At 35.2% G+C, this 15,092-nt stretch overlaps 1 protein-coding gene across 1 annotated transcript in view; it reads left to right on the forward strand.

The window, feature by feature from the left end:
• GBE1 (1,4-alpha-glucan branching enzyme 1) overlaps positions 1 to 15,092 on the forward strand; it is a 290,929-nt gene that overhangs the window by 212,986 nt on the left and 62,851 nt on the right. The window contains exons 11-12 of the mRNA XM_060150750.1: positions 148 to 258; positions 3,626 to 3,797. Of these exons, the coding sequence (XP_060006733.1) occupies positions 148 to 258; positions 3,626 to 3,797 (283 nt within the window). The remainder of the gene's footprint in view (positions 1 to 147; positions 259 to 3,625; positions 3,798 to 15,092) is intronic.

Consider the following 15,092-nt stretch of genomic DNA (forward strand, 5'->3'; position numbering starts at 1 on the left):
AAGTTTTGACAAAGATATTTTTGCTCTGTGGCTGTGCTTATATCTGCATCTCAAATAATTTGGATTGATATGCTGTATACCCTCAGACTGGGATTTAAAGTAAGGATGATAATGGTGTATTGGAATTATTTTTTGTCTTTTATTTAGTTACTTAAAGAATATAAAGATGAAGATTGGAATATGGGCAATATAGTGTATACACTCACAAACAGACGCTACCTTGAAAAGTGCATTGCTTATGCAGAGAGCCATGATCAGGTAAATTAATATGTGTATAAACCATTCTGTCTCTGTCTGTATTTATTAACATACCTAATTATAAACATATCACAGTACAAATTTCTATAGTTTAATACAGTTAATGTAATGTGTTATCTGTCTATTTTATGTGACAACTATTCATACTTGAAAAACATTTAAAAATTATTTTGTAGATCCATAAATTCCAGCTTCAAAATGCAGTACCACGTTTACCCTGCCAAACTGTAATTAAATGATTGTGAATGACAGTTTCAAGTGTTATCTTACATGTTTTCCTTTGTTGTCACAAGAGGAATGTTGGTGCTAATCCAGGTTAATTTTAATTTCCATTTTAGGTTTCCTTCTAAAGGTTTTCTTTTATGCCTTTTCACAAGCTTTCATCATTTTTTCCCTCAGTCACTGAAATCTTTTGCTGATTGATCGCCCTGACCTCTGTCCCTCTTGATTTTAGTCCATCCTCTGTAATGTAGTCTGAGGTATTTTCCAAAGGGCAAAGCTAATTTTGTCAACCCAGATCTTTTGGTTAAAGCTTCTCATTCACAGCCTGTCATATCCTGGCTCATGCCAAAGTTTATTCTCTGCTCAACCCTCCAAGAGTTCTATTCTTCAATACTGTTAAATTTCCACCCATTCCTGAGTAGGTCAACCTTGCTCCAATCTTGTACTTTTCCCCACACACCTGCAAATGCCTACGTCACCTGGGAAGCTCGTGTGAATACCTAATGCCCTGGCTCAGACATACTCTCCTTGAAGCCTTCATCCAGGTGTATAGGGAAAAAATAGTTTCCCCATTCTTCACTTTCTCATCACATTTTAAGCAGAAAATTTGCTTCTGATACCTTTGTATTTCCAGCCTTAGCACTGTGCTATTCCTCGTAGTCACTCAATAAACATAAATAAATGCAGGAAAAGGCCATTCAGTTATATAAAGCCTATGAACCAGCATAAACAACATAAAATGAACTCCTTATACATTAAAAAGACAGTAAAACTGTCTGAAATTATTTGCAGTATATGTATTCAGAAAATTAAAGTTAAACCAATTAGCTCCTCGGTATTTCAGCAGAAATTGACAATTTAAGGTAGACAGTAGTTTTTCAGGTGTCTCCTTTGAACTGTTAAGAAAGTATAAGTAGACCAGAGGTCAGCTACCAAGGCCCATGGGCCAGATTCTGTCTGCTGCTTGTTTTTGTAAAGGTAATTGGAACACAGCCATGTTCATTCACTCACCTATTGTCTATGGCTGCTTTTGAGCCATAATGGTATATTTAAGTAGTTGAGACTGAGGAAGGAGCCCACAATGCCTACACTATGTACTGTTTGGCCTGTACAGAATGTTTGCTCACTCATAAAGTAGACATATATTAAGTTTTGCATCTTCCTAGTTGGAGCAGTACTTTCTTTTCAACTTAAATTGGCTGTGGAGCAAGATCAAATAAATACCTATGAAGAAACCAGAACCAAAACGTAACAAAATAAGAAATGAGTAGTATTAATTTAAGATTGGGGGAATCCCTTGCCAAATACATAACAATATGAAAATTAAAATGCATGCATAAATGATATCTTTCCATTACAAACTCCTAGCAGTTATAGCATGTTTTGAGCTCCCAATATATGTGTATTTTATATGAATGAACACAAGAATAAATAAATGAGTGGAATAAACAAATTGAAGATGAAACTGGTAGGTTAATTTCATAATTTTTCTCCCCAAATGTACAGAAACAGTATGGATTTACCAAGAATTATTTCATGCTTTAAAGATCCACATAATTCTGCCTTGTATTACAAATTGTTGGGAATGTACAAAAAGATGCAGATTGCCTAGTTCTTTCTATAAAAGCAAATGTATACTGAATTTTAAACCTGATAAAAAATTATAAATATGAATATATATGTGAAAATAGCTTAGAGATTAAAATAGGTTTATAAGTAAAAATATTTTTTTTAAAATGAAAATAATCATACAGTAATAGGGTGAGGAGATTATGGTTTAGTCTCTATGTTTCACTATATATAATTTTTTGTCAATAAATAACACTTGGCATTAGTTAGCTGTTTTTTTTTTTTTTTAATAGGAAAATTTAACCTCAACATTGAACTGTTTATTTATTTATTTTTTTAACATCTTTATTGGGGTATAATTGCTTTACAATGGTGTGTTAGTTTCTGCTTTATAACAAAGTGAATCAGTTATACATATACATATGTTCCCATATCTCTTCCCTCTTGCGTCTCCCTCCCTCCCACCCTCCCTATCCCACCCCTCCAGGCTGTCACAAAGCACCGAGCCAATATCCCTGTGCCATGCGGCTGCTTCCCACTAGCTATCTATCTTACTACGTTTGTTAGTGTGTATATGTCCATGACTCTCTCTCGTATGCTAACATATATATATGGAATTTAAGAAAAAAAAAAAATGTCATGAAGAACCTAGGGGTAAGGCAGGAATAAAGACGCAGACCTCTTAGAGAACGTACTTGAGGTTATGGGGAGGGGGAAGGGTGAGCACTGACGGGGCGAGAGTTAGCTGTTTTTAACCATAAATAATTCAGATCGTTAAGAGGCCTCTTCTGCTGCTCAGGGTGTTTCTGAGTTAACCTGCCCCATTTGTCAACTATTATATTTTCATATAAAACAAACTAATTTTAGATTAGATGGCAAATATAATGAGAAAGCAAATTTTACATTTTAAGAAAAAGTTGTCAATTTGCTGCTGAAGGGGAGAGGGTCCATTGTAATATATTTATATACATATTATATATATATAAATACATCTATATAAATATAAATGCATATACATATAAATTACTTTTAGGAAACTCTTCCATTCTTTCAAAACAATAAAATCATGATATGCAAGATATTTTTAAAAATCTATTAGTATTCTAATAGTTTAATATAAGATTATGGGATTATATGAAATCATGTATGTGAAACTTTTGAAAATTGTAAAGCACTATAGAATTTAAAGAATTCATTCAATTAAAAAATTCATTGTTCAAATCCTAAGAAAAAGAAAAAATATCTGTTAGTATTCTCAACATTAAAATACATGTTTATTCTAACTTCAAAAAATGTGAAGCATCAGCTTATTATAACAAATATTCAGGTAGCTTATCATGAGTTTTTCACCAAGCTATTTTAAAAATGAAAGAAACATAGGTACATGAGATCTCTCATGTATTTCACCAGCTCACCTTCAGCATAGTGACTGTTGGAAAATACATGAAATTAATGTTAATTCACACACCTCTTCTGCATTGTTTCCATTCTGTATAATTGCATGTCATTCTAGTATAAATCACAGCTGCTTAGTACCTATTATTTGCATTTATCTCAGTGACTTTTATTTTTATAGGCACTTGTTGGGGATAAGACGCTGGCATTTTGGTTGATGGATGCTGAAATGTATACCAACATGAGTGTTCTAACCCCGTTTACTCCAGTTATTGATCGTGGAATACAGCTTCATAAAATGATTCGACTCATTACTCATGCACTCGGCGGAGAAGGCTATCTCAATTTCATGGGTAAGTATGAGCTGAACATATATCCAATCTGTGTTTAAAATGTTAACTAATATTATATATGACATAAGTTATGCAGAATATTTTGGTTTGGTTGTTCAGGTTTAAAATAGAAAATTATAACTTTATTTCTTTAAAGCACTGTCATTTATTTTTACAGCGTAAACTGTGAAAATTAAATTGCTTTAAGATTATTGTTATACTAATACATGATGCAAAAGTAATCTAATGGCTGGTATTTTATTTAATATTGTTGTCAATAAGTGGGGTGAACTTTTTTTAAACAGAATTATTATTCTGAATTTAATCATTGAGTTTATTAGTGTTTGTAATACATTGAACATAAGAAGGATATAATTGTCATGTCATAGCATATTGAGCTAATATTACTGGTCTTCTTTGAGGTAATTGTATACCAGTATACTTGTATTATAAATGTGGAAGCCAACGCCCAAGATACTGTGATGGAAAAAAAAAATGTATTTATTTTAAAAAATAGGAAAATATGAATATTCAAAGGTCATTGTTGTCTGAAGGATCTTGAATGATAAAACATAAAAATCAACTAATACCATTTTCAGTTCTATTTGGTCAACCATGACCATTTGATTTTTAGGACATTTCACCAGTTTTTAGGTTAGAGAGAGCTAGAAAGATTGGAAAATGCATATGGAAGACTGACATTTTTCTACAATAAAAGCTGTAGAGCTTCAGATTAGTTCATTTCTATCTGGAAATTTTTATTAAAAAATCTCAGATTGGGACTTCCCTGATGGCGCAGTGGTTGAGAGTCCGCCTGCCGATGCAGATCTTCCCGGATCTTCCCGGTCCGGGGAGATCCCACATGCCTTGGAGCGGCTGGGTCCGTGAGCCATGGCTGCTGAGCCTGCGCATCCGGAGCCTGTGCTCCGCAACGGGAGAGGCCACAACAGTGAGAGGCCCGCGTATCGCAAAAAAAAAAAAAAATCTCAGCTTGGACTTTTAAAAGCCTCTATTGTTTGCTAACTTGAGATTAGGAAGCCAGACCCAATAAACCATACACCAGATTTCACCCATACAACCTGTACCTTTCAGTGCATCCCTCTCCTCTCAGGATCACCAAAATTTGTTAATATTCCCAACCTGTCAGGAAGTGGCCCTTATGACCTGTGAGACGGCACTTTGTCTTTCAGGCACCAGGCTGGGCTTCCTGGGTGGACTTTGCAGGCATTGTATTCATAAGTAAAACCGGCCTCAGTTCCTAAAAGGCAACTAGTCCTCTTTCACACAATGAACATCATTCATGAGTATGGCTTTTCCAGTAAGGCCTTAGTCGCACAGTTTATTCAATTATATCTTGATGAAAAGGTGGAGTCAATGAACTTAGGTAAACAACTATGTCACCATGTAAAGTGAGAGATTTTTTAATGTTTTATTTCATTTACAAAAGCAGGGTTTATTAAATTGTTGCAGTGTATATAGATAGATTAAAAAGAAAATGAAAGAGCTTCCTTATATATGTGGAAACTAAAACAACTTTCCTGTTAGAGAAATAAAATCAAAGAAGACCTCTGATTTCATGCTGTTCGTCCTGTCATTAATTCTTGAAGCCCACTGCATCCGAGAATTCTAGTAATCCTGACTTAGCTTACTGCTTTAGTCTGGAAGTTGTGTAAGCAATATCAGCTCAGAAGCCTATAGCGAAGAGTTGAGAGTGTCAGTAGTTTGAAGTACCTGATAGAGTCCTTTTCCTGAGACTGTCCTTTGCTGAAGACAATTCTAGCCCGTAGCATGCAACAGAGCATCAGAGTAAAATAAAACTATCTGCAGATGACAGAGAATTAATGGCCCTAGTTAATTTAATATTGATAACTTTCAGATTAAAAAAGGTCTGATGGGGCTCCCCTGGTGGAACAGTGGTTGAGAGTCTGCCTGCCGATGCAGGGGACACGGGTTCGTGCCCCGGTCCAGGAAGATCCCACATGCCGCGGAGCGGCTGGGTCCGTGAGCCATGGCCGCTGAGCCTGCGCGTCCGGAGCCTGTGCTCCTCAACGGGAGAGACCACAACAGTGAGAGGCCTGCGTACCGCAAAAAAAAAAAAAAAAAAAAAAAAGGTCTGATGAAAGTTCATAATGAGAATTGAGTCTTGGTCAATATTTTCCCTGAGGGTAAAAATGGATCATGGACAGCTAAGATCTTAACAAATCTCCAGTAACTTCATAAATTTTGTGAAATGTTTATATTAATATAATCTTAACTGTATATATTCAACCTGAGGATGGCTAAGATGCTATTCTGTTTTGGAAACTCTTCCCATGGAACTTTCAATAGTAACACAACTAAATAAACATAATTATTTCTAGCATCTCTCTATAAGGTCTGTAAATTGACCATATTTGTGGTATCAAATATAATTTTGAAATTATTCTTTGATACAGGACTCAAAGATCTTTTGAAGTTTTCTTCTTACATTTGTCCTTCAAAAGGCTTATAATGTTTAACTCCAATATAGCACTTTTTAAAAATCCTTCTGTCTCAATGTCTTATCTAAATCTAGCATTTCTCTACTAACTTTAAAACCAGTAATCTCCAAAGTCTCTATAATTTCTGATTATTGATGTTGTTTTATGAAATTTAATATTTCCCTGTAAGCTATCATGACTTTAAATATTTTTTTTCCACTTTCTGATCATGGCACTCTCCTGCTGAATGGCTTCAATGGCTGCAGTGTCCTCCAGCTGACCTCTAGGCCTTGCATTAATGGTCTCCCATGGGTCTCCCCATTGATGGCTCTGCTCCAGTCAAGCAAGCCTTCTTTCAGTTCAATGAATATACCAACTTCCTTCCACTATGAATTCTGTATATTTTTCTGTTCTCCCCTCTGAAATCACTCTACTCAGATACCCCCTGCCATATCTGACAATCCTTCATTTGCAAATCTTTTTTCCTTAGGGCAGTCTTTTCTAAAGCCTCAAACTTCACTAGTTTTACCTATTATACATTTTTATATTACCCTATACCTACCTTTTGTGGCACATAACAAAATGACATTTTCAAAAACTATTAAATATATAGCTGCCTTGATACATTTAAAACTGAATGAAAATAGGGGTCATCTGTATCTTATTCACTATTATATCTTCATGAACTAGTAGCAATTAGCACAGTATCTAGCACATCACAAGACTTGCACATTTTTCCAAAAAAGGATATTTTATATATTTATATATATACATATATGCATATATATAATTACCTTGTAATTATTTTTAGCAGTAGTTCATTAGCTGCAATCACCAGTTGTAGTTTTGTTTTCTTTTGTTTTGTGTGCGGTACGAGGGCCTCTCACTGTTGTGGCCTCTCCCGTTGCAGAGCACAGGCTCCGGACGCACAGGCTCAGCGGCCATGGCTCACGGGCCCAGCCGCTCCGCGGCATGTGGGATCTTCCCGGACCGGGGCACGAACCCGTGTCCCCTGCATCGGCAGGCAGACTCTCAACCACTGCGCCACCAGGGAAGCCCCAGTTGTAGTTTTAAGGAAAGTTATTTTTTTTTCAAGTGGCATGTAGGAAATTAATTTTTAAAAAGATCAATTTAAGAAATTCAAGACTAAGGAGCAATCTGGTTGTTTACTCATGTTTTAGGCATTTTAAAACTTACTAGCTTTTGGAATTTTATTTTTATTTCCCTCTAGTAGAGAAAGAATGATTTAAAAGAAGTAAGAAAACAACATACTTTTGTAGTTTTTCATTTAAATCTATTTACCTAAATTCATCAGGCATTTAGATATGTGTTCTGTTTATCAAAAATAATTAAGATCAATATGAATTCTCTCACAATGATACCAGTTTGGCTGATTTATTTTATTTTATTTGTTTTTGTCTTATATACTCATAATTTTGAGTTTAAAAAAGTTCTTTCACTCTGGTTAAAGCCAGGGGAATATTTGCAAGGTTTTTTTAATTTGCTAAGTTATTTTAATTGATTATGAATAAATAGGTTTATATTTCCTATTCTTCCACCATATCATCATATGAAAGAATCAAATATAGAAGAGGGGAGCGGGGATAGTTAAATTACTTTTATATTTTTATATCATTGATCATAAGAGTTATAATAAATATTAACAAAAGTAAATTTATATTTGACATAGCATACTATATTTTCTAAAACATTTTCATATGCCTCATCTAACTCAATCTTCATAAAAGTTTTTTTTTTTTTTTAATACTGTCTGGCTTGCAAAGAAACATGGGGTGAAAGAAGAATATTCAGGTATCTAGGTAGATGTTCCAAGTCCCATTTTACTAAAGCTACAACTCAGAGAGGAAAAGGGACACACCTAATATTGTACAACTAGAAAATGACAGCAGCTGAGTGTCTTTTTCTTCTATTTACAATGTGAAAAAATTAGAAATGAAAATTATTATTAGATCAGTGTATAGATTAGCTACCAAAATATGGTTAATAAATATCTTTTAGAGAAAAGGTAGAGCATAGTGGTTAAGAAAGTGATCTCGATGGGAATACAAGCTTAGCTGTGTGAGCTGGGTAAGGGGCATCATTACTCTGTGCCTTTGTTTGCTCAGTGGTAGAATGGAGTAGTGCCTGCCTCAGAAGATTGTTTTCAGGGTGAAATGATTTAATACGTACACAAGACTTAGAATATTGCCAGGCACATAACTCATAGTTAATGTTTCTTTAAATTTAATTTCACTTGAAGTTAAATTTACTATTACTATTTTTAATATTACCAGCTATTCCATTGAATATATGGGTCCTAAACGCTGATGTTTCAATTCCATCCAAGAGTGTTTCTTTAGAATCTTATATGATGGTATATTGTTTAATGTAAAAGTTTCTTAAAATATTTAATTCATTTCCTCTTGAAAACATCAGTAAAGGCAGTAATTCTTTGTTAAAAATCAAATGACATTTTCCTAGGTGGTATTATGTGGTTAATTATACAGAAGTTAAGCCATTTCTATAGTAAATCTCACTAATAGTTAAGATTACTTTTTTTTTTAATTCATAGTGATGTCTGCTGAATGCTGCTGCTAAAACATCTTACTTAACTTTCATGTATGAAGAGGTGTGATGTTTGCCTTGATTCTCATTTCTAGGATAAGCCAATATGATATTAATCAGTTAACATTTATTATATATTATATGGTTCTGTGTATGAGTGTGTGTGAGCATTGTATAAAACTTAATATAGGGCTTCCCTGGTGGCACAGTGGTTGAGAGTCCGCCTGCCGATGCAGGGGACGCGGGTTCGTGCCCCGGTCCGGGAAGATCCCACATGCCGCGGAGCGGCTGGGTCCGTGAGCCATGGCCCCTGAGCCTGCGCGTCCAGAGCCTGTGCTCCACAACGGGGGAGGCCACAACAGTGAGAGGCCTGCGGACTGCAAAAAAAAAAAAAACTTAATATATTTTTCTGGAATACCTGTGCCGAGATTTATTTTACACAGAAAGAAGGAGGAAGGGAGGGAGCGAGAGAGAGATGTAGATTGATATAAAGCAACTTCAGTTTAAAAAGTTAGTGAATTTGGCATATATATCAATTTAAACTATACACAATATATTTATAACACATTCTAGAATGTGTTTTAACACAATTGATAACATTCCTTCATGCTTCAGACATTTATATGTATCTACTATGTACCAGGTATTGCTAAGTGGTGGATATTCCTGGGTGAAAAAGAGTTCTTGCCCTCAAGGTCTCAAAACCCAAAAGGGGATCCAGACAAGTAAGCAGACAAGTATCTCTGTCCTAGTACATTCACTAGATACAGTGATAGAGATAAGCAGAGAATGTCATGTAAATGTGTAGGAAACTGGGTTAAGAGATTAGGTTGTTGGTGGAATTTATGAGCTGCTTCAGCCAGGCAAACATAGAAAAATAGAAAGGCACAAGAAAGCCATATGACAAACTTAGGGAAAGTCTAAGAAGGAGTAGGACTGAAGCAGTGGAGTGTGATTAAAGTCAGTTGGGAATATTAAATTTCAAATAAATGAAAAAACTGGGGCTCGAAGAAATCAATTTAGAGATCATTCATTGATTGGCAAGTTTAATGAAAAAATGTGGTTTTCAATCACTTTAAAGCATCATGAACTCTTCAGTAAGAAAGGCCTCGTATTGACTGATGGTTTAATATCTTTATGGTTTTTTTTTTATCTATTTGTAATATAACTAAAAGGAGACAGATTAGAAAAATAAGACATGTGATTATTGATAATCTATGTGGATATGTCTATGCTATTTTTATAATCAGTGGTTATTTAATGTTTAATTGTTGGTTAAAAATAAATATAGAATGAAAAACATCTGCTTTACACATAGGATGACCTCAGTGAATATATGTTGCAGGCATACCTTGTTTCACTGCGCTTCACTTCATTGTACTTCACAGATATTGTGTTTTTTACAAATTGAAGGTTTGTGGCAACCTTGCGTTGAGCAAGTCTATGGGCACAATTTTTACAACAGCCTTTGCTCACTTCCTGTATCTATCCCATTTTCATAATTCTCGCAGCATTTCATACTTTTTCATTATTATTATATTTGTTATGGTGATCTGTGATCAGTGCTCTTTTTTTAATTGAAGTGTAGCTGATTTACAGTATTACATTAGTTTCAGGTATATAACATAGTGATTCAATATTTTTACAGATTATACTCTATTTAAACTTATTACAAAATATGGCTATATTTCCCTGAGCTGTACAATATATCCTTGTAGCTTATTTATTTAATACGTATCTCTTAATCTCCTACCCTTATTTTGCCCCACCCCTTCCATTTCCCCACTGGTAACCACTAATTTATGAGTCTGTTTCTGTTTTTTTATATTCATTTGTTGGTTTTTTAGATTCCATATATAAGTGATAACAGAGTATTTGTCTTTCTCTGTCTGACATTTCACTAAGCATAATACCTTCTAGGTCCATTCACATTGTTGCAAATGGCAGAATTTCATTCTTTTTTATGTCTGACTAATATTCCATTGTGTGTGTGTATATATATATATTTTTTGTATCACATCTTCTTTATCCATTCATCTGTTGATGGACACTAAGGTTGCTTCCATATCTTGGCTGTTATAAACAATGCTGCTATGAACATTGGGGTGCATGTTATCTTTTCGAATTAGTGTTTTCATTTTCTTCAGATATATTCCCAGGATTGGAATTGCTGGATCGTATGGTAATTCTATTTTTAGTTTTTGGAGGAACCTCCATACTGTTTTCCATAGTGGCTTCACCAATTTACATCCCCACCAGCAGTGTACTAAGGTTCCCTTTTCTCCACATCCTCTCCAACATTTGTTATTTGTAGACTTTTTGATGATAGCCATTCTGACAGGTGTTTGGTGATATCTCATTGTGGTTTTGATTTGCTTTAATGTTACTACTGCAGCTTGCCAAAGGTTCAGATGATGGTTAGCACTTTTTAGCAATACACTACTTTTTTTTTTTTTTTTTTTTTTTGTGGTACATGGGCCTCTCACTGTTGTGGCCTCTCCCGTTGCAGAGCACAGGCTCCAGACGCGCAGGCCCAGCGGCCATGGCTCACGGGCCTAGCCACTCATGGCATGTGCGATCCTCCCGGACCAGGGCACGAACCTGTGTCCCCTGCATTGGCAGGTGGACTCTCAACCACTGTGCCACTGGGGAAGCCCAGCAATACACTATTTTTTAAATTAAGATATGTACATTGTTTTTAGAAATAATGCTATTACTATAGACTATAGTACAGTGTAAATGTAACTTTTATATGCACTGAGAAACCAAACAATTTGTGTGACTCACTATATTGCAATATTCACATTATTGAGGTAGTCTGGAACTGAACCCACAGTACTTTCTCACTATACCTATACTTGTATGTAGATAAACTGCTAAAGCAATTCAAAGAAGAAGAAACTGTGGTTAATGATATATTTTGCCCCATTTTCTGGTGGTTCTCTGGTTATCTTGGAAGTGCTACCTTTTCCTAACCCAGCTTACTGAGGCAGAGGGAGTAGTTGCATGACCTTGTCATGTGACTTGTCAGGAACTGCTGTAGAGAGGTGTGGCCAGGCAGGCAAATGGGCTACTATGTCCAGTAATTGTGTACTGGGAAAAAAACACCAATACTGATGCTGCAGTATTAATTCCAGATACAGTTGACCCTTGAACAATGCAATTTTGAACCACAAGTGTCCACTCATACATGAATATTTTTCAGTATTTAGTACTACAGTACTACAAACTAAGTGGTTGGTTGGATCTACAGATGTGGAGGCACTAAGCATATGGAGGGCTAACTATAAGTTACTAGTGGATAAACTTTGTCATTTTTCAAGAGTCAACTGAAATACCAAAATAATGCATTGATAGTATTCTTTATTAAAGACTGCTTAGAATTCTAGAAAAAGAGAAGAACCTAAGTATTTAACTCATTTAAAATATAAACATGTACATATTTTAAAATATCAAGTAAAGTATAAATTAAAATCTAAATATCAAGCACATATCTTGCTGATTTAAAATATTGGCAGACATGTATAATCTTAAGAATCAGCTATCCAAACAAAATGATGAAAATTTAATCTCAAAGTCAAAAACTAAATAATATTATTTAATCATTTTTAAAGATTTGAATTTCAAAAATAACGTGAATTAAAGTGTTGTCATCATCGAGTTAGTTCCAAGTCAGTTTCTGTGAAAAATTTTCTGGCTCTTCAGAAAGCTCTTTGTAATCCTATCCTAGGCTGGGCAATGGTAGGAGAAGGTTACATTGGACAGCTAACTCCAAATACGTTCATTTTCATGTAACCAAGTGTCTTATAACTTGAAGAAAATCTTTTTAAGCAACTTGACTTCATTTTCTTGAGTTTCATCATATATAGATAGAGATTCAGATGCAGAGTGATCTGAATCACTTTCAATACTGTCATGTTCATGTTCCACTTGTTCAGAAAGTCTTTAAACTAAAGTAAGAATCATTCTTGCAACAGAAGCTTTGCTTTCCCGGTTACCATTTTCTTTTTCCTCCTGGGGACTCTGTGTTATAGAATACATTTTCTAAATGAGTACACCTTCATTCCATTAGAAATTTTAATGCTGCATGTAACTCTCTGGGTTTATGTCAAAACATAAGTGATTCCAATTTCTCATTTAAAAAGTACTGAACTAGCAGCGTTAAAATCAACAAAACTAACAATGTTTCACTACTATAATATGGCATGGTAGTCCAGAAAACTGAAAACTCATGTTGCAGTCATAAAATACATATTCCCCATGACATCAGCTGTTACTGCATAAAACTGAAATGTCAGAAGTAATCTGGAATCATTGGGACTCATTGATTTGTTCCCTCATTTATTTATTCATTCATTCAGTTAAACCAATTGTTTTCATGTCAATTTCTGGATGTAAGTAGAGTTGTGTGAAGGCAAAGAAGTTCATGCTTGATAACTTTTATATTATCAGTGAGGTCATCATTTGAGAGTGGAAGGAGTAAGAGACTTTTGAGAAAAAAAGTAGAAGTATGAAATGGACATCTTCAGGCGTGAAAATACTAGAGAACTGTAGTAGGATATCTAGGTAATACTGAATGCTCATTTGAGATTTGTAATCAAGATTATAAGCCAAATCAACCTCTTTGTTGTGTGACATTTTTTTTTTTCCTAGTAGTCCATGGTTGATCAAGGGTTGGAATTTTGTCAGGCATCTGTCAAAAGAGGGAAGGATTTTGAAAGTATTAGAAAATAGCTGATGTAATAGAGAACCCATAAATCACTGATTCTCAAAATTGCACACTGGAATGACCTGGAGAGTTTCAAAAAATACTAGAAATTGTGATTGACTTGGCCTTTGCTATAGCCTGGGCTTTGGAATTTTTTAAAGATTCCTTAAGGCTAGGAAGTAAAGAGAGAATTCCAAGAGGATGTAAAAGATATAGGAAAGTTCTCTGGTTCTAGAACAGAAATCATAGAGGGCACAGTACAAGGAAGGGAAGTTGGGACAGATGGGTATGTTGTGAGTCCAGCTGTCAGTGAAGGGCCAATGAAGGACCAGGAAGCTGGACTTGGACTTCCCATAGCAAACAAGGCAAACAGGAATGGGGCTGCTTCTGGAGTTTTCCTGGTTGGTATTGAGAAGCTTTCTCGAATAGATTTTTATCAACAGATAGAATTTAAATGAGAAGGCTTTTCTACTTTTCTTATATTGTTTTCTCTATTTATAAACAAACTAAAATCATGACAATGGAGTAAACTGTCTTTTATTAACAGCATGGTCATCTGGTATGCATACATCTGTTTTTATTACTTTCTTGTTTAGGAATCTCATTACCATGATGTTTTCCTAGTTTCTGTAATGAGTGGTACCTGCGGAGAAAGAGGCATAATTACAAACTGGCAATTTTCTCTCTCAGCAGTATTATGAAATTTCCATTACTAAATTTGAAGGATTTTCTCAATATGATTATATTGTATTTTGACATTTGAAATTCGGTGGGACATTCTTTAATGAATATGTTACATTCTCCCTAAAGCCACAGGGAAAGTTGGATGGATTTTGTGTCGGTCTGCATTTAGTGATAGCTGCATTATACTTCAGTGTAAAATGTGTGATCCTACTTCACATCTTCCATCTGTGATTGTTTAGTGTCAAACTTGTAAATTCTTCTTTTTTCTGATAGATAGGAATACAATAAAAATTTAAATGTCTTCCTGCTAAGTGCTGGAATTGAAGCAGTTATAAGAGGACAAAATGCACTCTGCCGAACAGTAGGAGTGCTGGTTTTTGGCATTTTCTCTTAGCTTGTTGAGGCAAGTTTACTGAATGTGACACAGCTAGGAGAAGTCTGTAAAACTGAGCTGTGAAAAACTGCAAAATTCTCAATATGAGCAGCTGTAAATGGCTTGAAGCCCTGTTAAAATGCTCAGAGACACAAATAGAATCTATTTTAAATGGCATAGACTTAAAAGTAATGGCCCTGATTTGATTCACAGCACACTGATAACCAATTTTGGCTGGCATTTAATGAGAACATGAGTACAGCATGGGGCTAAGAAGGAAGTACTGCTGCAGTTACCTAGGGATCTTTAAAATACTGAACCCTGAGCCTCATCCACCTTTCACGCCAGAGTCAGCGATCGTGAGGCTGTGACACTAGTGGTTTTTAAAAAAAAATCTCACAAAGTGATTAACTTGTGGAGATAGAACATAGAGATCCACTGATGGGAAGGAAATGCAAAAATGAAAGTTGGGCCAAAGACAGGTCCAGACTGTGCTGGGATCACTGGGGGCTAGCTGAGGGACTCAC

Source organism: Lagenorhynchus albirostris, chromosome 5 (assembly GCF_949774975.1).
Source record: "Lagenorhynchus albirostris chromosome 5, mLagAlb1.1, whole genome shotgun sequence".
NCBI lineage: Eukaryota > Metazoa > Chordata > Mammalia > Artiodactyla > Delphinidae > Lagenorhynchus > Lagenorhynchus albirostris.